This window comes from Protopterus annectens, chromosome 10.part0 (assembly GCF_019279795.1).
Source record: "Protopterus annectens isolate FY-2018-M chromosome 10.part0, PAN1.0, whole genome shotgun sequence".
Taxonomy (NCBI): domain Eukaryota; kingdom Metazoa; phylum Chordata; order Ceratodontiformes; family Protopteridae; genus Protopterus; species Protopterus annectens.
The window spans coordinates 1,700,357,124-1,700,372,613 of record NC_056744.1 but is presented as its reverse complement, the minus strand read 5'-3'; the positions used below and the strand labels follow the sequence as shown (position 1 = coordinate 1,700,372,613).

Below are 15,490 nucleotides of genomic sequence, written 5' to 3'. Positions count from 1 at the left end.
CAGAGAGCTCCTCAATGTCTCTTTTCATGTAGTCCAAGGAGGTACGTCTCAGGTCGTTGACACCAGCGTGGACAATGACTGAGTCATACTTGTACCTGCTGTTGAGAGACCTGAGTGCTTGCGTTATGTGGCGGATTCTAGCGCCCGACAGGCAGCTTACTGTGACCTTCTCCTTACTCAGTCTGGTGAGCGGGACGTCAGTGTGTCTGACTATGGAGTCACCTATGACAAGTATGTTTGGTGTTGTATTTGGCCTTAAGGGCAGTGACTGCTTTGCACACTGATTTTGTTGTTTATGTGTTGTTTGTGTGGTGTATTGAGTTTGCAGTTGCTTGGGTGTCTGCTTTGGAGGCCTCTGCTGTTTAGGTAAATTTTTACTCAGAGCCTCCGAGTATGTCTTAGTGTGTTTATGTGTTTGATTCAGTGGTGTGGTTGAGTTATGTGAGACTGGTATTGTGGTGTGTGTAGTTGCCTTCTCCTCCTGCCTGGTCTTGCCAGTCCTGAGTTGAGAGAGCTCAGCCTCCAGTCTGGCTAAATAGCTGCATCTCTCACAAGTGTTAATGTTACGTGGGAGGAGGAGAGGGTTGTCCGTGTACATGAGGCAATTGTAACATTGTCTCAGAATTCCCAGATTCACCAACTGGGCAGGAGAGGACGCCAGCATCTGACCCTTCAACATGCTAGAAAGAATTATGAGTTGGTATGAGACAGAAAAGTAGTGGGCTTAGCAGGGAAGTGGGCACTCCTGGGGGGTTTTGCTAGTGAGAGATTTGTATAATATAGGAGTGCTTGACCTGCAAAAAGAATGCTTATAAGACAAGGGATATGATTATAAGACAAGTGCTTAGCTTTTTGAGAAGAAAAAGCTATTTGGAACAAGTGCTGCACTTTTTAGTGAAGGTGTAAACTGTTTAGGTTCCTAACAGAGCAGTTCTAAGGGAAAAATTGAAGAACAGACTTTCTGGAGCCAGAAAGAGTTTAACCTTGTTTAACCGTCGCTGCCCGATGCTGCTCTAGTGGCAACTCCGCGCTAAAGCACGTTAAAGCGTGCTTGATAGCAGGGGCTGGAAAGAAGCAGGAATAGACACAAAACGGACAATAAAACTACAGTTTCAAGTCAGTCAGTCAAGTTTACTAAAAGAATTACGAAGTACAACAATAATAAAAGTTTAATTTGCTCAGTAGCAGCAGAATTTCAGTTCTGAACATATTATTCACATCCAGAGGTGCATTAAATACATTTTAGAGAAGATCTTTCCTTCTAACAAGGATTACCGTTTCACTTTAACTTAAAGTAGTAAAGGATGTTTGCAATTTTTTTAAAAAGCTGTATATTCAAAGTAAGTGTTTAAACATTTTTGTTTTTTAATGAGGCAACTGCATCTGTGTCCTTGATAAAGAGCCTTTTTATAATAATTTGCAAACTGCATGACTAGTTGTATTAGTGTAAAAAAACAGCAGATATTCAGAATGTCTAAAATACAACTTTTCTTATTATGCCTATGAATGACATATGCCCTGTGTGCTACATCCAGCCTAGGAAAAACTCTGAAGTCCAGAATACTGCTGTCTGCACCTAGTTCTAGAACTTTGTAATGTGAATCTCACGGAAATCATATCTTACTGAGCTAACAGTACCTTGTTACAGCCCATGGACGAGTTATGCTTTCAGGTCATACAGGTGTGGAAAATGGGTATACAAATTTACAAATTTCTGGTGTAAACTGCAGTTCAGTGACATCAGATTACATCTGAAATATCCAATTAAACATAACTGAGCACAGACATGACGGACACCCACAAAAATATACAGGATATCTGGTATCTCAAAGGAGACTGCAGAATGGGTAAGGGATTACAGTTTTACATAAAAAGCCCCAAAAGGCCAACATTAACGTGATATAAAGAATAAGAGTGTGTAACAGTGAAAGAAAACAGAATTTAATTAAAAAAAAGTATTAAGTAAGCAATAATGCATGACAGGGTGTGTGTTAATCTGCAATTAATGCCTGCCCAGGAGTGCTGTGAGGCCCGACGCCGCAGGTGGAGGGCCTCTGCACCCCTGGAAGGGCATTAATTACACATTAATACTCACAATGGAGGGCATTATTGCGCTTAGACAATGGGCTCAATGTAAAATTGTTCTGTTTTATTTGTTTACTTATTTTTAAGGACTACATTATTTTTATATACATTTTTAATGTAAAATAGTTCCTCCGCCTTCTGTTTCAAACTTGCTGTAGTATATGTCAGTGATGTTGGAGGAAGCATTTTACATGAAATCTATATATATATATATATATATATATATATATATATATATATATATAAAACAAATGATAATAGTTTTTTTAAAAAAATAAGCAAACACAACATAGAGCCCCATTCTCTGTCCCATACACACATGCACAGTCTCTTCTGCTTTCACACACATAACCTATACAGACAGTCCCCTCTGCTTACATGCATTCACTCACACATCACTCTCGCTTTCTCTCTCACTCTCTACATCCATCTCCATCTCTTTCTCTCTCCCACAGGCAGACACACATGCACACAGTCTCTCTGCTTTCATGCACCCATTCACACACACTTGCAGACAGAAAATCACACATAAACTCGATCACTTTTTCTTTTACTCACATAAAATCTCAGACACACTGTATTTTCTTTTTATTTTACACTCGCTAAACAGCAAAAGCGCTGCTTAGCAAGTGTAAAATAACAGCTCACTCTCACTGACATGCATGCATACACACGCACACAGACAAACACACACACGCAGACACATACTTACCTTTTTTTTTTTAATGTTTTACACTTGCTAAACAGCAAAACCGCTGCTTAGCGAGCGTAAAATGGCAGCTGTTCCGTTTCTTCAGTCTGAGCTCCACGGCGGCTTGATAAGCTGCTGTGAAGTGGCGGACTCATTTTTCACTGGGCATTACTTGTACATTAACACCCTGCTGGAGAATGCTCATTTTCCAATCAGTTGTTGATGTACAGTTTGCCCGTTGCCTAATTACTCATTGTAACCCACTAAAACGAAGTGTGACATTACAAATTATATAGGTTCAGTTGTGGGAAGATGTCGGTATACTGACGGCCATCTGAAAAATGAAGCAGTGCACAGATGTCTTTTTCTAAACACAACGTGCAGGTTTCTTAATTGTCTGGTTTCTATTTTCTCTACTTAGTTCCAGGGTCCAGAGTTGTTTATATTATGCTTGCAGCTTGTATGCTTCTCCTGTATCCTTGTAGGTTTCCTCTAGGTAAATCAGCTTCCTCTCACCAACAAAAATATTCTGTGTTTTTTGGCAGGTGCTAGTAAAGTTATTACAAAAAAATTGGAAATTGAACTCGGGTCCTATGTTCAAAGAATGTTTAAATTTAACAGCAATACTATGTACAACAGAAAAAGAAGTGATCAGTGTAAGATCTATAAATCATACTAAGACCTTTACTGGTTGGGATAGCCTTAATAGTTGTTACTGACATACCAAGACTCTTAATGTGTTAACTGTGTAAGATTACCTTTATGATTCAAGTTATTCCTAACATTGTACAACAGTGTAAGATTACCTTTACGATTCAATGTACTCCCAACACTGTATAACAATATGTGACGTTGAATTTCTTCCTTTTTGTGTATACATTTAAATAGGTTATATGAGCAAAAAAATTCTTAAAAAAAACAAGCATTCTGGTTGAACTGCATCCTACAAACTGCCCACTTGATCAATATAAATGACAGGATTGTAGACTGAGGCACCAGGATGCTCTTTTCTTTTTTTGTTTACCTATAATTGGATGCATTGTGCATTAACTCATTCACTTTCCGTGTGTGTGTGTGTGTGTGTGTGTCACTGAGGACCAGTTTTAATCCTGAATTAAGCCACAAGGAAAAAGATGTGTGTGTGTGTGTGTGTGTGTGCGCGCGTGTGTATACACACACACATTTTATATATATATACATATACATATATATATATATATATATATATATATATATATATACACACACACACACACACACACACACACACACACACACACACACACACACACACACACACACACACACACACATACACACCTTTTTCCTTGTGGCTTAATTCAGGATTAAAACTGGTCCTCAGTGACTGGTTCACTTACTAAGGTAGCAAATAAACACACAAGACATCTTAACATACCATTTCATTAAGGTACTTATAACTCTCAGAATAAAAAACACCCCTTAAGATCGGACAAGACCTACCTGTTGAAACTAAGGAGTCATAGTTCTCTAACATCACTTCCTTATGAAGCTCCTTATCTTGTTTTGTTAACATCTTCATCTCCTCTGCTGAGAAAGTAACAGCAACATCCTCAAATGATTCTGGAGCCTGTAAAAGATGCATGGTGCAGTTAATTTACTGCAGTCAGTGTGAACTACGCTGTTTTCTTGTAATGCACTCAATGTAAATTGTGTCATTTTTTTTTTCAGCAGGGTAGCTCTGGCATTTGTTACCAGAAATACAGTTAAAACAGTAAAATTAATCAGTCAATAACAAGTACAAATTTCCTTTTCACAATTATGCAAGTAACGTCTCTTGCTGCTGTCTTTCTCTCTCGCCTCTACACACATTAAGGTCAGCGACAGGGGGGCAAAGACTTCCAGTTAAAGATCTACATTTAGAAAAAGACTTGGTGACCTAATTTAGGGAACAGGAAAACAGGAAGTAATGAGGGAACCTTTGAAAGATGGAAAGAAAAAGTGGGATCATAGCTGAGTAGGAATGAAAACTTAGGAGGAGGGATAAGATGGAGAAGGCATGGGGCTGCATCATAGATGAAGAAGATACTGGCAGACAGCTGCAGAGTAATCGGAGGATGACAAACCATGTAGGATTACTAAAGAACTCTAAAAGAAATTGTCCAAGATAACAGTCAAGATGTAGCAGGAACAAGATATCCACTCTGTGGTGGTGGAGGAACTGACTGGTGGAATTAAAACCATTACGGAACAGTACAGCAAATTAATTTAATGGCCAGTGGCACAGGGAAAAATGGATGGGGGGGCCAAAGGACAGAGGGGTACAAGAACAGCTGGGTTAGAATATGAATAACCATTGTGGGAGGGATAATCCAAAACCAATCATTTGTCAGTGCCAAATGTTACCTTACCTGCATTTGTGTAGGGCTCAACAGTATGCAGCAGGGTAAGACGAGTAGCATACAGAATTACAATGAAGCAAGGCTCAGACAAAACTGTGGTGTAAAATATATTCGAAGAGGAATAGTCTCTCCGGATCAAGGGTTACATCAGTTAAATTTACGTTCGGTTCTGCTAGAGCTGGTGGACTTCAAGTAGATGTAAAAGACCCTAAGGCAATTAATGAAAAGAGCAGAGGAGGTTAGTAGCATAAATACCACATTCAGTCTCCACTGAAAACAGGCCACTAGCCCTGTAGGAATAACCTGGTCAACAAAGGATATATAAACAAAAAACAAAACAAAACAAAAAAACTGATGCAACAAACGAAGGGAGAACCGCTACTCTGCAGTTTGGATATTGGTTCATTTAACAATAATCCACTACATGGTGTGAGTAATGCAGGATTTACCCATAGATGGCACAATCTGATCAAGAGGGTGAAGCCTGAGTGATTAAACAAAGCCAGGCATGTATAAATCCTGTGCTACTCACACGTGTCTATTGTTGTTGTTTGTCTTTCGGCTTTTCCCGGTTAGGGGTCGCCACAGCAGAACTCCGGTCCGCTAATAACTGGCAGTAGATTTTTATGGTGCAGAGTTGCCAGCCCGATGCCCAACCTTCATTGAAGGCATGCCCATTCACACATGTCTTTCGAACGCCACTCTACCGCGGGGAGGACAAGCAGACTCCACACAGAAGGCACTCCAGCAGAGAATCGAACGGGTGCCATTATATAGTGAAATTATTTAAGAAAAAAAGTTATTATTATTATTTATAAAATTATTGTATAAAAAGGCTTTTGTGCTCTTCCATCTGCATCTGGTGTTCTGGGACAGCCAATATATGAACTGCATATGCTCTGCAAATGCACAGTAAATTGCTGACTTTTTTTAGTTTGTTATATCTCTTGTGGAAACTATTAATGGTGCATTTACAATATTTGCATGTAGTTTTCTGACATGTCATTGAGAAATACAGTCACTAAATAAAGGAAGATGCCTGTTTTGTGAGGCAAGAGGCTTTGTTTATTTATCGTTTTTTTTTTTTATCAGTTTGCAAGATATGCCATGCAGCTTACTAGTAGGGGTGCTCCTGGCATTTGAAATTGTGAGCTTTTTTAAATGAGACACCGAAGACTTCCAATTCTTCTAAAGAGCAATACTTAACACACAATAAAAAAGCAGGCAAGCATTTAGTCCTTTGTAAGTGAACCTTGAACTTTCTTATAACTGTCACTTAATGAATTTTCACACATTTCTGTACTGTCTTATTTAAGAATAAAATGTAACTATTTACAGTGTTTATATGGTATCAATTTTTACGGTGCATTTGGTTTACTTGTATTAAGCTTTATTTTTAAAATTACATCAGACATTATGAAGTTTATTATTGTGGGGTGAATTGTCACGTGGCTCTAGAAGAGTTTAAAATGTGTGAAAACTCATTAAATAGCAGTTTTAAGGAAGTCCAGTGTTCATTTACAAAAGATAAAGATGCTTAACTGCTTTTTTATCATATATTACGTGTGATTCTTTTGAAGAACTAGAGGTATTCCATTTCATGTTGGAATTCTTATTGGCCTACATCTTGTTCTCTGGATACCTACTAGCTTTTTTTTTCTTAATGCATTGCAATGTTATGCACTACGGAGCAGTTTACTACTGAGGGAACAGTGGTGCAGTGTATAGCGTTGTCTCCTCACAGCGAGAGGTTCTCCAGTTTGATTCTTGGCTGGGATACCCTGTGTGTAGAGTCTACATGTCCTCCCTGTGTTTGCGTGGGTTTCCTCCAGGTGCTCTGGTTTCCTTCCATATCCCAAAGACATGCAGTAGGTGGAGTGGGCATTCTAAAATCGGCCATAGATGAGTGTGTGAGTGGGTGGTGTGGATGAACTACAGTGGCACAGCTAGCCACACTGCAGTGTAAACCTTGCCTCTAGATGATTGTCATTGGTGAAGTGACACGCTGACCCCATGTGCAAAAATGGGAAAAAGGGGATATGGATGGATGTCATTCTTTTTTACTGATCAGTAGTGCCATTGAGAAAGTGGACTTACTGACTACCTCAGAGGGGAATGTTCAATTTACAATGAGCTTGCCGATTAGTTTGTCCAATCAGTATGCACATTTTGAAATGACCATACAGCACCTGCATAAATGCTCTGCAAATGTAAACAACAAAACCGGAAGTAGTAGAACGCATGCCAGTAGATTTTTATGAATAAATGTGACAACCTTTTCTTTCCAGTTACAAACAGGAACACATTTCATTTATTCATGTTTACTAACATGAAGCTAACTCCTCAAGTACAAACCAAACAAACCATCATGTCAAGAATTAGTTGGTTTGATGGGCTACATACATATATTTTTGTTCTGTTCCTAATAAAATTTGTGGTTTTGTGGCACAATGTAAAGGACTGACATCACTAAATAATTACAAACTACAGACTTCATATCCTTCAGAAAAATGCATGCTAAAGCATAAAGTACAGTTTTGTACCTACCATAAATGTAGATGTCCGATAGGTATGCATCTGCAGTCATAACATATGGGTTGTCCTGCCTCAGGCAGCACTTCGGTCGGCCGGATTCCACAGTCTGGGTCTGGCCTCGGCTGATGTCGCACTTTCCCCGACGTCAGAGCTTCTGGGGTATAAAGGCATCAGCCGACGCCATTTTCCTCAGTGTTTCTTGCCCCAGATGCCAGGTGCCCTCTAGGAAGGCTAAATTTGGATAAAAGTTGAAAATTCCAAACAGTAGAAAACAATATATATATATATAAGCACCCTAGGAATACCACAGAGGGGAAGGAGGGTGGGTAATCCTGACTGCAGATGCATACCTATCGGACATCTACATTTATGGTAGGTACAAAACTGTACTATGTCCTTCAAGGATGCATCTGCAGTCATAACATATGGGTAGAATACCAAAGCCAAACTGGGGGAGGAGGTACTAAGATAAGGATGGTGTAGTTCAGATCCCCTGTAAAACTGCAGTTGCAAAACCTGCTCGGGATCTGGAGTATAAAGGTAGATTGTAATGCTTGGCAAATGTATGCACGGAGCTCCAAGTAGCAGCTTCTAAAATGTCCTTGGTAGCCACCCCTCGTAGGAAAGCTGTAGTGGTGGCTGTGGCTCTTGTGGAGTGAGGCCTGATATTTTCAGGAGTTGTCTTTCCATGAAAAGAGTAGCAGAAACGAATGCAATTTCCTATCCATTTAGAAATTGTCTGTTTGGAAATTGCTTTTCCTTGCACTCCAGTTGCATATGCTACAAAATGTTGGTCAGTTTTTCTGCTGGTTTTAGTTCTGTCCAGATAGTAGCGCAGTTGTCTGTGTACATCCAAGGTGTGCAGTAGTTTCCCCCCCCCTGTTCTGTGGGTTAGGGAAGAACGTAGGCAAATGAATAGCTTGGTTCAAGGATATCCTGGATACCACCTTTGGCATGAAAGTAGGATTGGTTCTCAGAGACACTCTATCCTGGTGAAAAATAAGGAAAGGCTGCACTGCCATTAGTGCCTGTAACTCGGATACTCTTCTTGCTGAAGTGATTGCTAGAAGGAAAGCAGTTTTCCAAGATAAGAACTGTAAGTCTGCTGATGCTGCTGGTTCAAAAGGGGGAAGTGTTAATTTTTCCAGCACAAAATTGAGATCCCATGCAGGCAGAGGGGTTTTCCTCGGAGGTTTTACATTTTTGATCCCTCTTAAAAATTGTCCGAGGAGATGGTGAGAGAAGATAGGAGGATCCATGTTGTATTCTGCTGAAATTGCTGAAGCATGAATCTTAATGGAGGAATAGGACAGGCCATTGTGGAACAGTTCTGCTAAGTATTCTAGGATGTGTGCTAGGTTTGCCAGTGTGACATTTGTACCCTTTGATGCGCTCCAAATGAGGAATCTCTTCCATTTAGCTGAGTATGTCTTTCTTGTGGAGGGTCTGCGAGCCTCCAGGATAATGTCCTTGACCCTCTGAGATAAGACAGTTTGGTTTTGTTTTAGGCAATTTTCCAGGCAGTCAGCTGCAGTGTTTTCAAGTTTGGATGCAGGGTCTTGAAATTGTTCTGCGTTAGAAGTAGAGGCCATAGGGGTAGAGGCCATGAGTTGGTCCGAGACATGCTTCTCAGTAGCGGATACCAGTGCTGCCTTGGCCAGTCTGGAGCTATCAGTATCACCTTTGGCTGTTCCTCTCTGATCTTCAGTAGAACTCTGTACATCAATGGGAGTGGTGGAAAAGCATACACTGTTAGGGCATTCCAGTTGAAAGAGAGGGAGTCCACCTTCCAGGCTTGTGGGTGGTATACTCTTGAGCAGAATTTCCTCAGTTGGTGGTTGAGTGGGGAGGCAAACAGGTCTATCTCTGGCATTCCCCATTTGTTTGTTATGATTTTGAAGATGTCTGGATGCAGCATCCATTCGTGAGCATCCGTGGTAGTTCTGCTTAAGCTGTCTGCTAGTGAATTCTCTTTTCCTGGTACAAATTTGGCCTGCAGTTGGATGTTGAGATTCAGGGCTAGGTTCCACAGATCCATTGCCATCCGGCATAGAGGGTAGGAATGCGTGCCTCCCTGTTTGTTTATGTACCACATGACTGTGGTATTGTCTGTCCTTATCAGCAGATGTCCTTGCTGGAGGAATGATTTGAATGCCTCGATTGCATGCTTCACTGCCAGCATCTCCTTTAGGTTTATGTGCAAATTCAGCTGGTCTTGAGACCATAGGCCTTGGATGCACTTGTGTTCCATGTGTGCTCCCCATCCTAGGTCTGAGGCGTCCGTGGTGATGGTCTGCCTTGGTTGTGGTTTGTTGAAAGGCAACCCTCTGTTGGACTGGCAGGCCTGAGCCCACCACAGGAATTCCTTTTTCAGGCATGGAATGATTGGAATCATGGTTTCTAGACTGTGCCTGTGTTGAGACCATACATTCCTTAGGTACCATTGTAATTTCCTCATATGCAGCCTGGCATATGGGATCAAGATTATGCAAGATGCCATGTAACCCAGGGCCTGCAGGATTTTCCTTGCAGTGAGCTGAGTTTGTCTCGTCAAAGCCATGAAGTAGACTGGGAGTTGCTTTTGTTTTTCTTCTGTGAGAAAAGCCATCTGAGTTATTGTGTCCAGATCCGCACCCAAAAATGTTATCCTTTTGGATGGCACTAGTCTTGACTTCTGGATGTTGACTGTGTATCCCAAGGCATGTAACAGGTGTATGACATAGGCCAAATCCTTTATTAGTCTTGTCTTGTTCTCCGCTTGTATTAGGCAGTCGTCCAGGTATGGGTAGATTTGAATTCCCTGAAGTCTGCAATGTGCAATTACTGATGCCAGGCATTTCGTGAATACTCTGGGCGCAGTAGATAAGCCAAAGGGCAATGCTGAGAATTGATAATGCTCTGATCCTGCAAGAAATCTGAGGTGTCTTCTGCAATCTGGTCGTATAGGGACGTGCAGGTATGCCTCCTTGAGATCTAGAGTCACCAGCCAAGACTCCTTGCCCAACATGGGAAGAAGTTGCTGTAGGGTCAGCATTTTGAATTTTGGCACAATGAGATATGTGTTTAGTGCGGACAAGTCGAGAATAGGCCTCCATTGGGTTTCTTTTCTTGGTACAAGGAATAGTCTGGCCTTGTTCCATAGATGGTACCCTTTCTACTGCTTTCATCTGAAGTAAATTGTTGATTTGTCTTAAAGCCTCTGGCTTCTGGTTTGGTGGAAGGTTTGGCATTCCGCTCCTTCTTGGTAAAGTGTGGAAGTGAAACCTGTATCCTTTGTCTATTGTTTGCAATGTCCATTTGTCTTTTGTAATGCAATGCCAGCTTTTTGAGAATAAAGCCAACTTTCCGCCCAAGGGTGCTTCCAGTTGTTCCCTTGTAGGCGGAATGAGAGTCAAGTCATTGTGTCTGTCCTGTGGAAGTGGTTGTAGTTGCAGCTGTGGCAATACTCCTCTGGTTGGCAGGTTGCCACTGACGACCCCTGTAGGCACCCTTTGATTGACCTCTGCCTCTTGGGCGTCTATTCCTGCCCCTCTGTGCTTTGGTGGTGTCTGGAAAGGACCAATTCTTTGAAGGCCAGTTTCTGCTGAACCTCCGAGGTTGGACCTGAAGAAAATCCTTAACTGTTTGCACAGATTTTGCTTTTTCTTCCACTTTCTTTAGAATCTCCTGTGCAGGGGAGCCAAATAAACTTTGTTTCTCCATTGGAGCATCAAGGAGTTTAGCCTTGACATGGTCCGGCAAGGATTGCTCTTTTAGCCAGGCATGTCTTCGAATTACTGCCCCAGTCATAGCTGATCTAAATGAAGCTTCCAGTGCATCATAGCCACATTTTAAGAAATGATTACTGACCTGCTGAGAATTGTGTACCAAATCCTGAAGGGCCTTACGGTCTAAAGGTTCAGGAGAAGAAAGCTTTTTATTCAGCTGATCTAACAAATATTCCTGGTACTGTATCATATGGAATTGACAGTTTAAAGCCCTGGCAGAAAGAGTAGCAGATGTATAAACCTTTTTTCCCCATCTCTCTAATGCTCTTGACTCCCTTTCAGAGGGTAGTGGGTTTTTGGCAGTGGCAGCTGCAACACCTTTGGGCCCTGAGAAATAGTTTCTGGGTCTGCAGCATGGGCTTTATACAAGTGGAAGTGGGAATCCGGGACCCTGTAGTATCTGTCAGGTTTGGCAGGGGCCGGGGAAGTGAATCAGGGGCAGAACTGACATCATTATATGCATCATCAACTACAGTTAGCACAGGTGGTATGGCTAAAGGCCTATGCTGTGGCAAGTGTAAGAAAGTCCTTAGTCTTTTTCTAGAATCAGAGAAATCCTGACCCTGCCATTGAAAGTGTTCCCTCATAGAGTGTAAAGTCTCCCCAAAGGAAAATTCCTCTGGAGGGGAAGCAGAAGGAATAGAGTCTTCTGCATCTGAATCCTCATAAGGTGAGTATGGCCCTTCCTGATGGTCTGACAAATCAGATCCATCCGAGGAGTAATCAGAGGAGAGAGGTTCAGGGGGTTCAGTCCTAGGCCTTTTGTCAGGAGGAGGATGGGAGGCCCTGTCTGGGTGAGGTTGGGAACCCCTAATCAGAGATATAAGGTCCTCAGCAAGACTGAGAATCTGGGAACTTGAGGAAGGTCTCTGAGAAGTAGATTTTGCAGGTAAAGCTTTTGAAATTTTAGCTGCTTTAGCCCTGGAGAAAGCCTTAATAGACATAGAAGCAGGGGGCCTAGCTGCCCCACGTGCAGGTGTAGAAATGTCCAAAGGAATGGTGTTGGACAATTCTTGTGCGCTTGCTTCTTCGGTAGGGATTTCTGTAGCCGACTCAGCCGGGGTCTCTCTGGCCTCGGTTGTCGGAGGTATGATTTCGGTAGAAGGTAGAACCGAGGCCTCGGTTTCAGCTGAAACCGAGACACTCGCGGTAGGCCTAACCGTGGTTTCAGCCGAAACCGCTGGCCGCGAGTGTCGGTCCTTTTCCTTGCGTTTTTTGGCTAAATGTGTAGTCGGAGTCTCCGACGGCATTTTATATTCAAAAGCGGATCCAAAAAACTCTTCTGCAAACTCCGACCGACGTCTAAGAGTCCGTCGGTTGAAGGAGGCACAGGCTAAACAAGCTGATACGTCGTGGTCTGGGCCTAAGCAAGGAAGGCAGTAGGAATGGAAATCCTTATGAGGTATTTGTTTCCCACAGTGGTGCAGCGGGCGGCACAGTGGTGCAGCGGTTAACGTGGTCGCCTCACAGCAAGAGGTTCTCCGGTTCGATTCTCGGCTGGGGTGCCTTCTGTGTGGAGTTTGCATGTTCTCCCTGTGTTCGCGTGGGTTTCCTCCGGGTACTCCGGTTTCCTCCCACATTCCAAAGACATGCATCTGGAGCATTTCTCCCCGGGCCTCCGCTGAAAACAGGCTCTGTGGAACCTAGTCGGACATTCCCGGTCAACAAATGTTAAATAAAAAAAAAAAAAAAAAAATTTACTTTGTCTGACATCGGCTGAGGCAAGAAAGAGTCCCCAACGGGGTACTTAGCTTTTTAGAAGTCTTCGGTAGCTGAATCTCTGGATCTGACCGACCGGCACTTGCGAACAGCTTCTGCTTCGGGCACCGCGCGGCAAGAAAGACTGAGGAAAATGGCGTCGGCTGATGCCTTTATATCCCAGAAGCTCTGACGTCGGGGAAAGTGCGACATCAGCCGAGGCCAGACCCAGACTTTGGAATCCGGCCGACCGAAGGGCTGCCTGAGGCAGGACAATCCATATGTTATGACTGCATCCTCTTACTCCCCAAAGAAATTGACCAGATTAAGTAGGCAGGATCTGCCTTTGTCAGACATGAGCTGATTTGGTTTGATGTCCCCATTTATTACTTTGATAATCCTTTCCACATCCTTGCAGCTGAGGCTGGTCATGCTTATGGGTCTATAATTACCTGGGTCCAATTACCTCCCACCTCTTTGCAATTGGATGACAGTTGCTGCTCTCCATTCATCTGGCACAAGGTCTGTTTGAAGGCTAATACTAAATAGCCCCAGTAGGGTGTCTCACAAAAACTATGGTCCCGGTTTGTAACTGGAGAGAAAAGGATGTCACGTTATTCATAAAAATCTACTGCCACATTCTTTCCTACTAACGGGTTAGTACAGAAAGGTGTCATATGTACCCATCCTCAAGACAGGCATGCACCTGAGGAAGTGGTTTTGGCATAATGGCTAAGGTTGCCTCCTCAGAAATACAAGGTACAGGGTACAGTTCTGGCCTGAAGTTGTTGGCTAGGCTTAAAATAGATCTTAAGAGCAGTTAGCTTAGTATTTACCTATGAACCTATTGGACTATACAGGCAGCCCAGTATGTTTATCTGTCCCCAAAGGGTTCATGGCCTTGGATAGTACATTAAGGACTTGTTCTTGGGGGATTTTTGGGAGGGTGTAGATGTGGGTATGTGATATGGGAATATAGGACGAAAGTGGGAGTTTAGTTTGAGCTAAATTTGTCCACTTGTAGATTGGTTATGTTCTCTGGGTCTCATTATGTGATGTCATTGAAAGACAGCTTTCTGCAATACTGGGAATTGTTTCTGAGGTTTCTAACACTGTTAAAGAAGGCTTTGTGGTTACACTTCACCTGGGTAGCTATATTTACCTCACACATGGCTTTTGTTGATTTGATTACTGTCTAGAGTCCCCTGTTAAATTTAGCAGGAGTCATTTTAGCATTATGAGAGTTTATTTTTGCATGCAATTAGTTTGTTCGTTTAATTTACAGTCTGTTTATGTCTGGGTTCCACCGCTGAGGTTTATTGTTATGTTTTGTACTGCATTTTCTTTGGAGGGGGACAGCTGTGTCTATGCAGCTATTTAGATGTACACTAAATTTCAAATATCGAAAGATGGGATAAACACGTACATGTTGGGATAATTATATCTCCCCTATCCATGTGGGCCATTAGTTTGTATTACCAATGTTAATGGAATATCACAGGATAATGAAGTAAATAGGATATTACATGTGATTGACGGTAACTGGGTATCACAGGGTATTCCATGAGATAGAAAACAATGGAGTACCATGGCATATTGCATATAACTGATGATATTGAAGAAACACATGATATTCCATGTCACTGCTTACAATGGACCATCACTGTGATGAAAATGGAGTAGCAAAGGATATTACAATTGGATGATACAGCAGTATCACAGGACATTACATGACTGATGCTAATGGAGTATCATGGTATATTACATGTGACTGCTGACAATGGAATACCACACGATATTACATTTGACTGATGACAATGGAATGCCATGAGATATCCCACGTGACTGCAAATATTGGAGTATCACAGGATATCACATGTAACTAATGACAATGATGTAGCATGGGTTATTACATGTGATACAGCATGTAAGGATGGTTGGATACCAGCTGTCACAAAGTCAGTATACACTTTAACTTACAATGGACTAAGTACCCAAGACAATTTTATTACCCAAGTGGGACAAATGTGCTGCAAAACTCAAAATCTATAGCTTCTTTTTCTTTCTTCCTAATGAGAACAAAATTTTAAAATTATATAAACAGACACAAACAATTATAAAAACAAGAAATGTCAATATGAAGCACTTTTCATTAAGCCAGATAGCAACAAAACTTCTTCAGATAAAAAAACCTCGCTTGACTAGTGTTTAAATATACGTCATATGACTACATTAATCATTAAAACACATTCATTATTCATTTAGTAATCATCAAATCATTAAATTTACACATACAGTACATTATTTTAAACAGAGACTTGTAAAGTCAGAAA

The 15,490-nt window shown here is 41.8% G+C and overlaps 1 protein-coding gene across 2 annotated transcripts in view; it reads right to left on the bottom strand.

The window, feature by feature from the left end:
* The window catches only part of LOC122813928 (zinc finger protein 92 homolog), a 317,066-nt gene that overhangs the window by 63,322 nt on the left and 238,254 nt on the right, over window positions 1-15,490 (bottom strand). For both annotated transcript variants that reach the window (XM_044086475.1, XM_044086474.1), the window contains one exon: window positions 4,259-4,385. In XM_044086475.1, coding sequence (XP_043942410.1) covers window positions 4,259-4,385 — 127 coding nt within the window. The remainder of the gene's footprint in view (window positions 1-4,258; window positions 4,386-15,490) is intronic.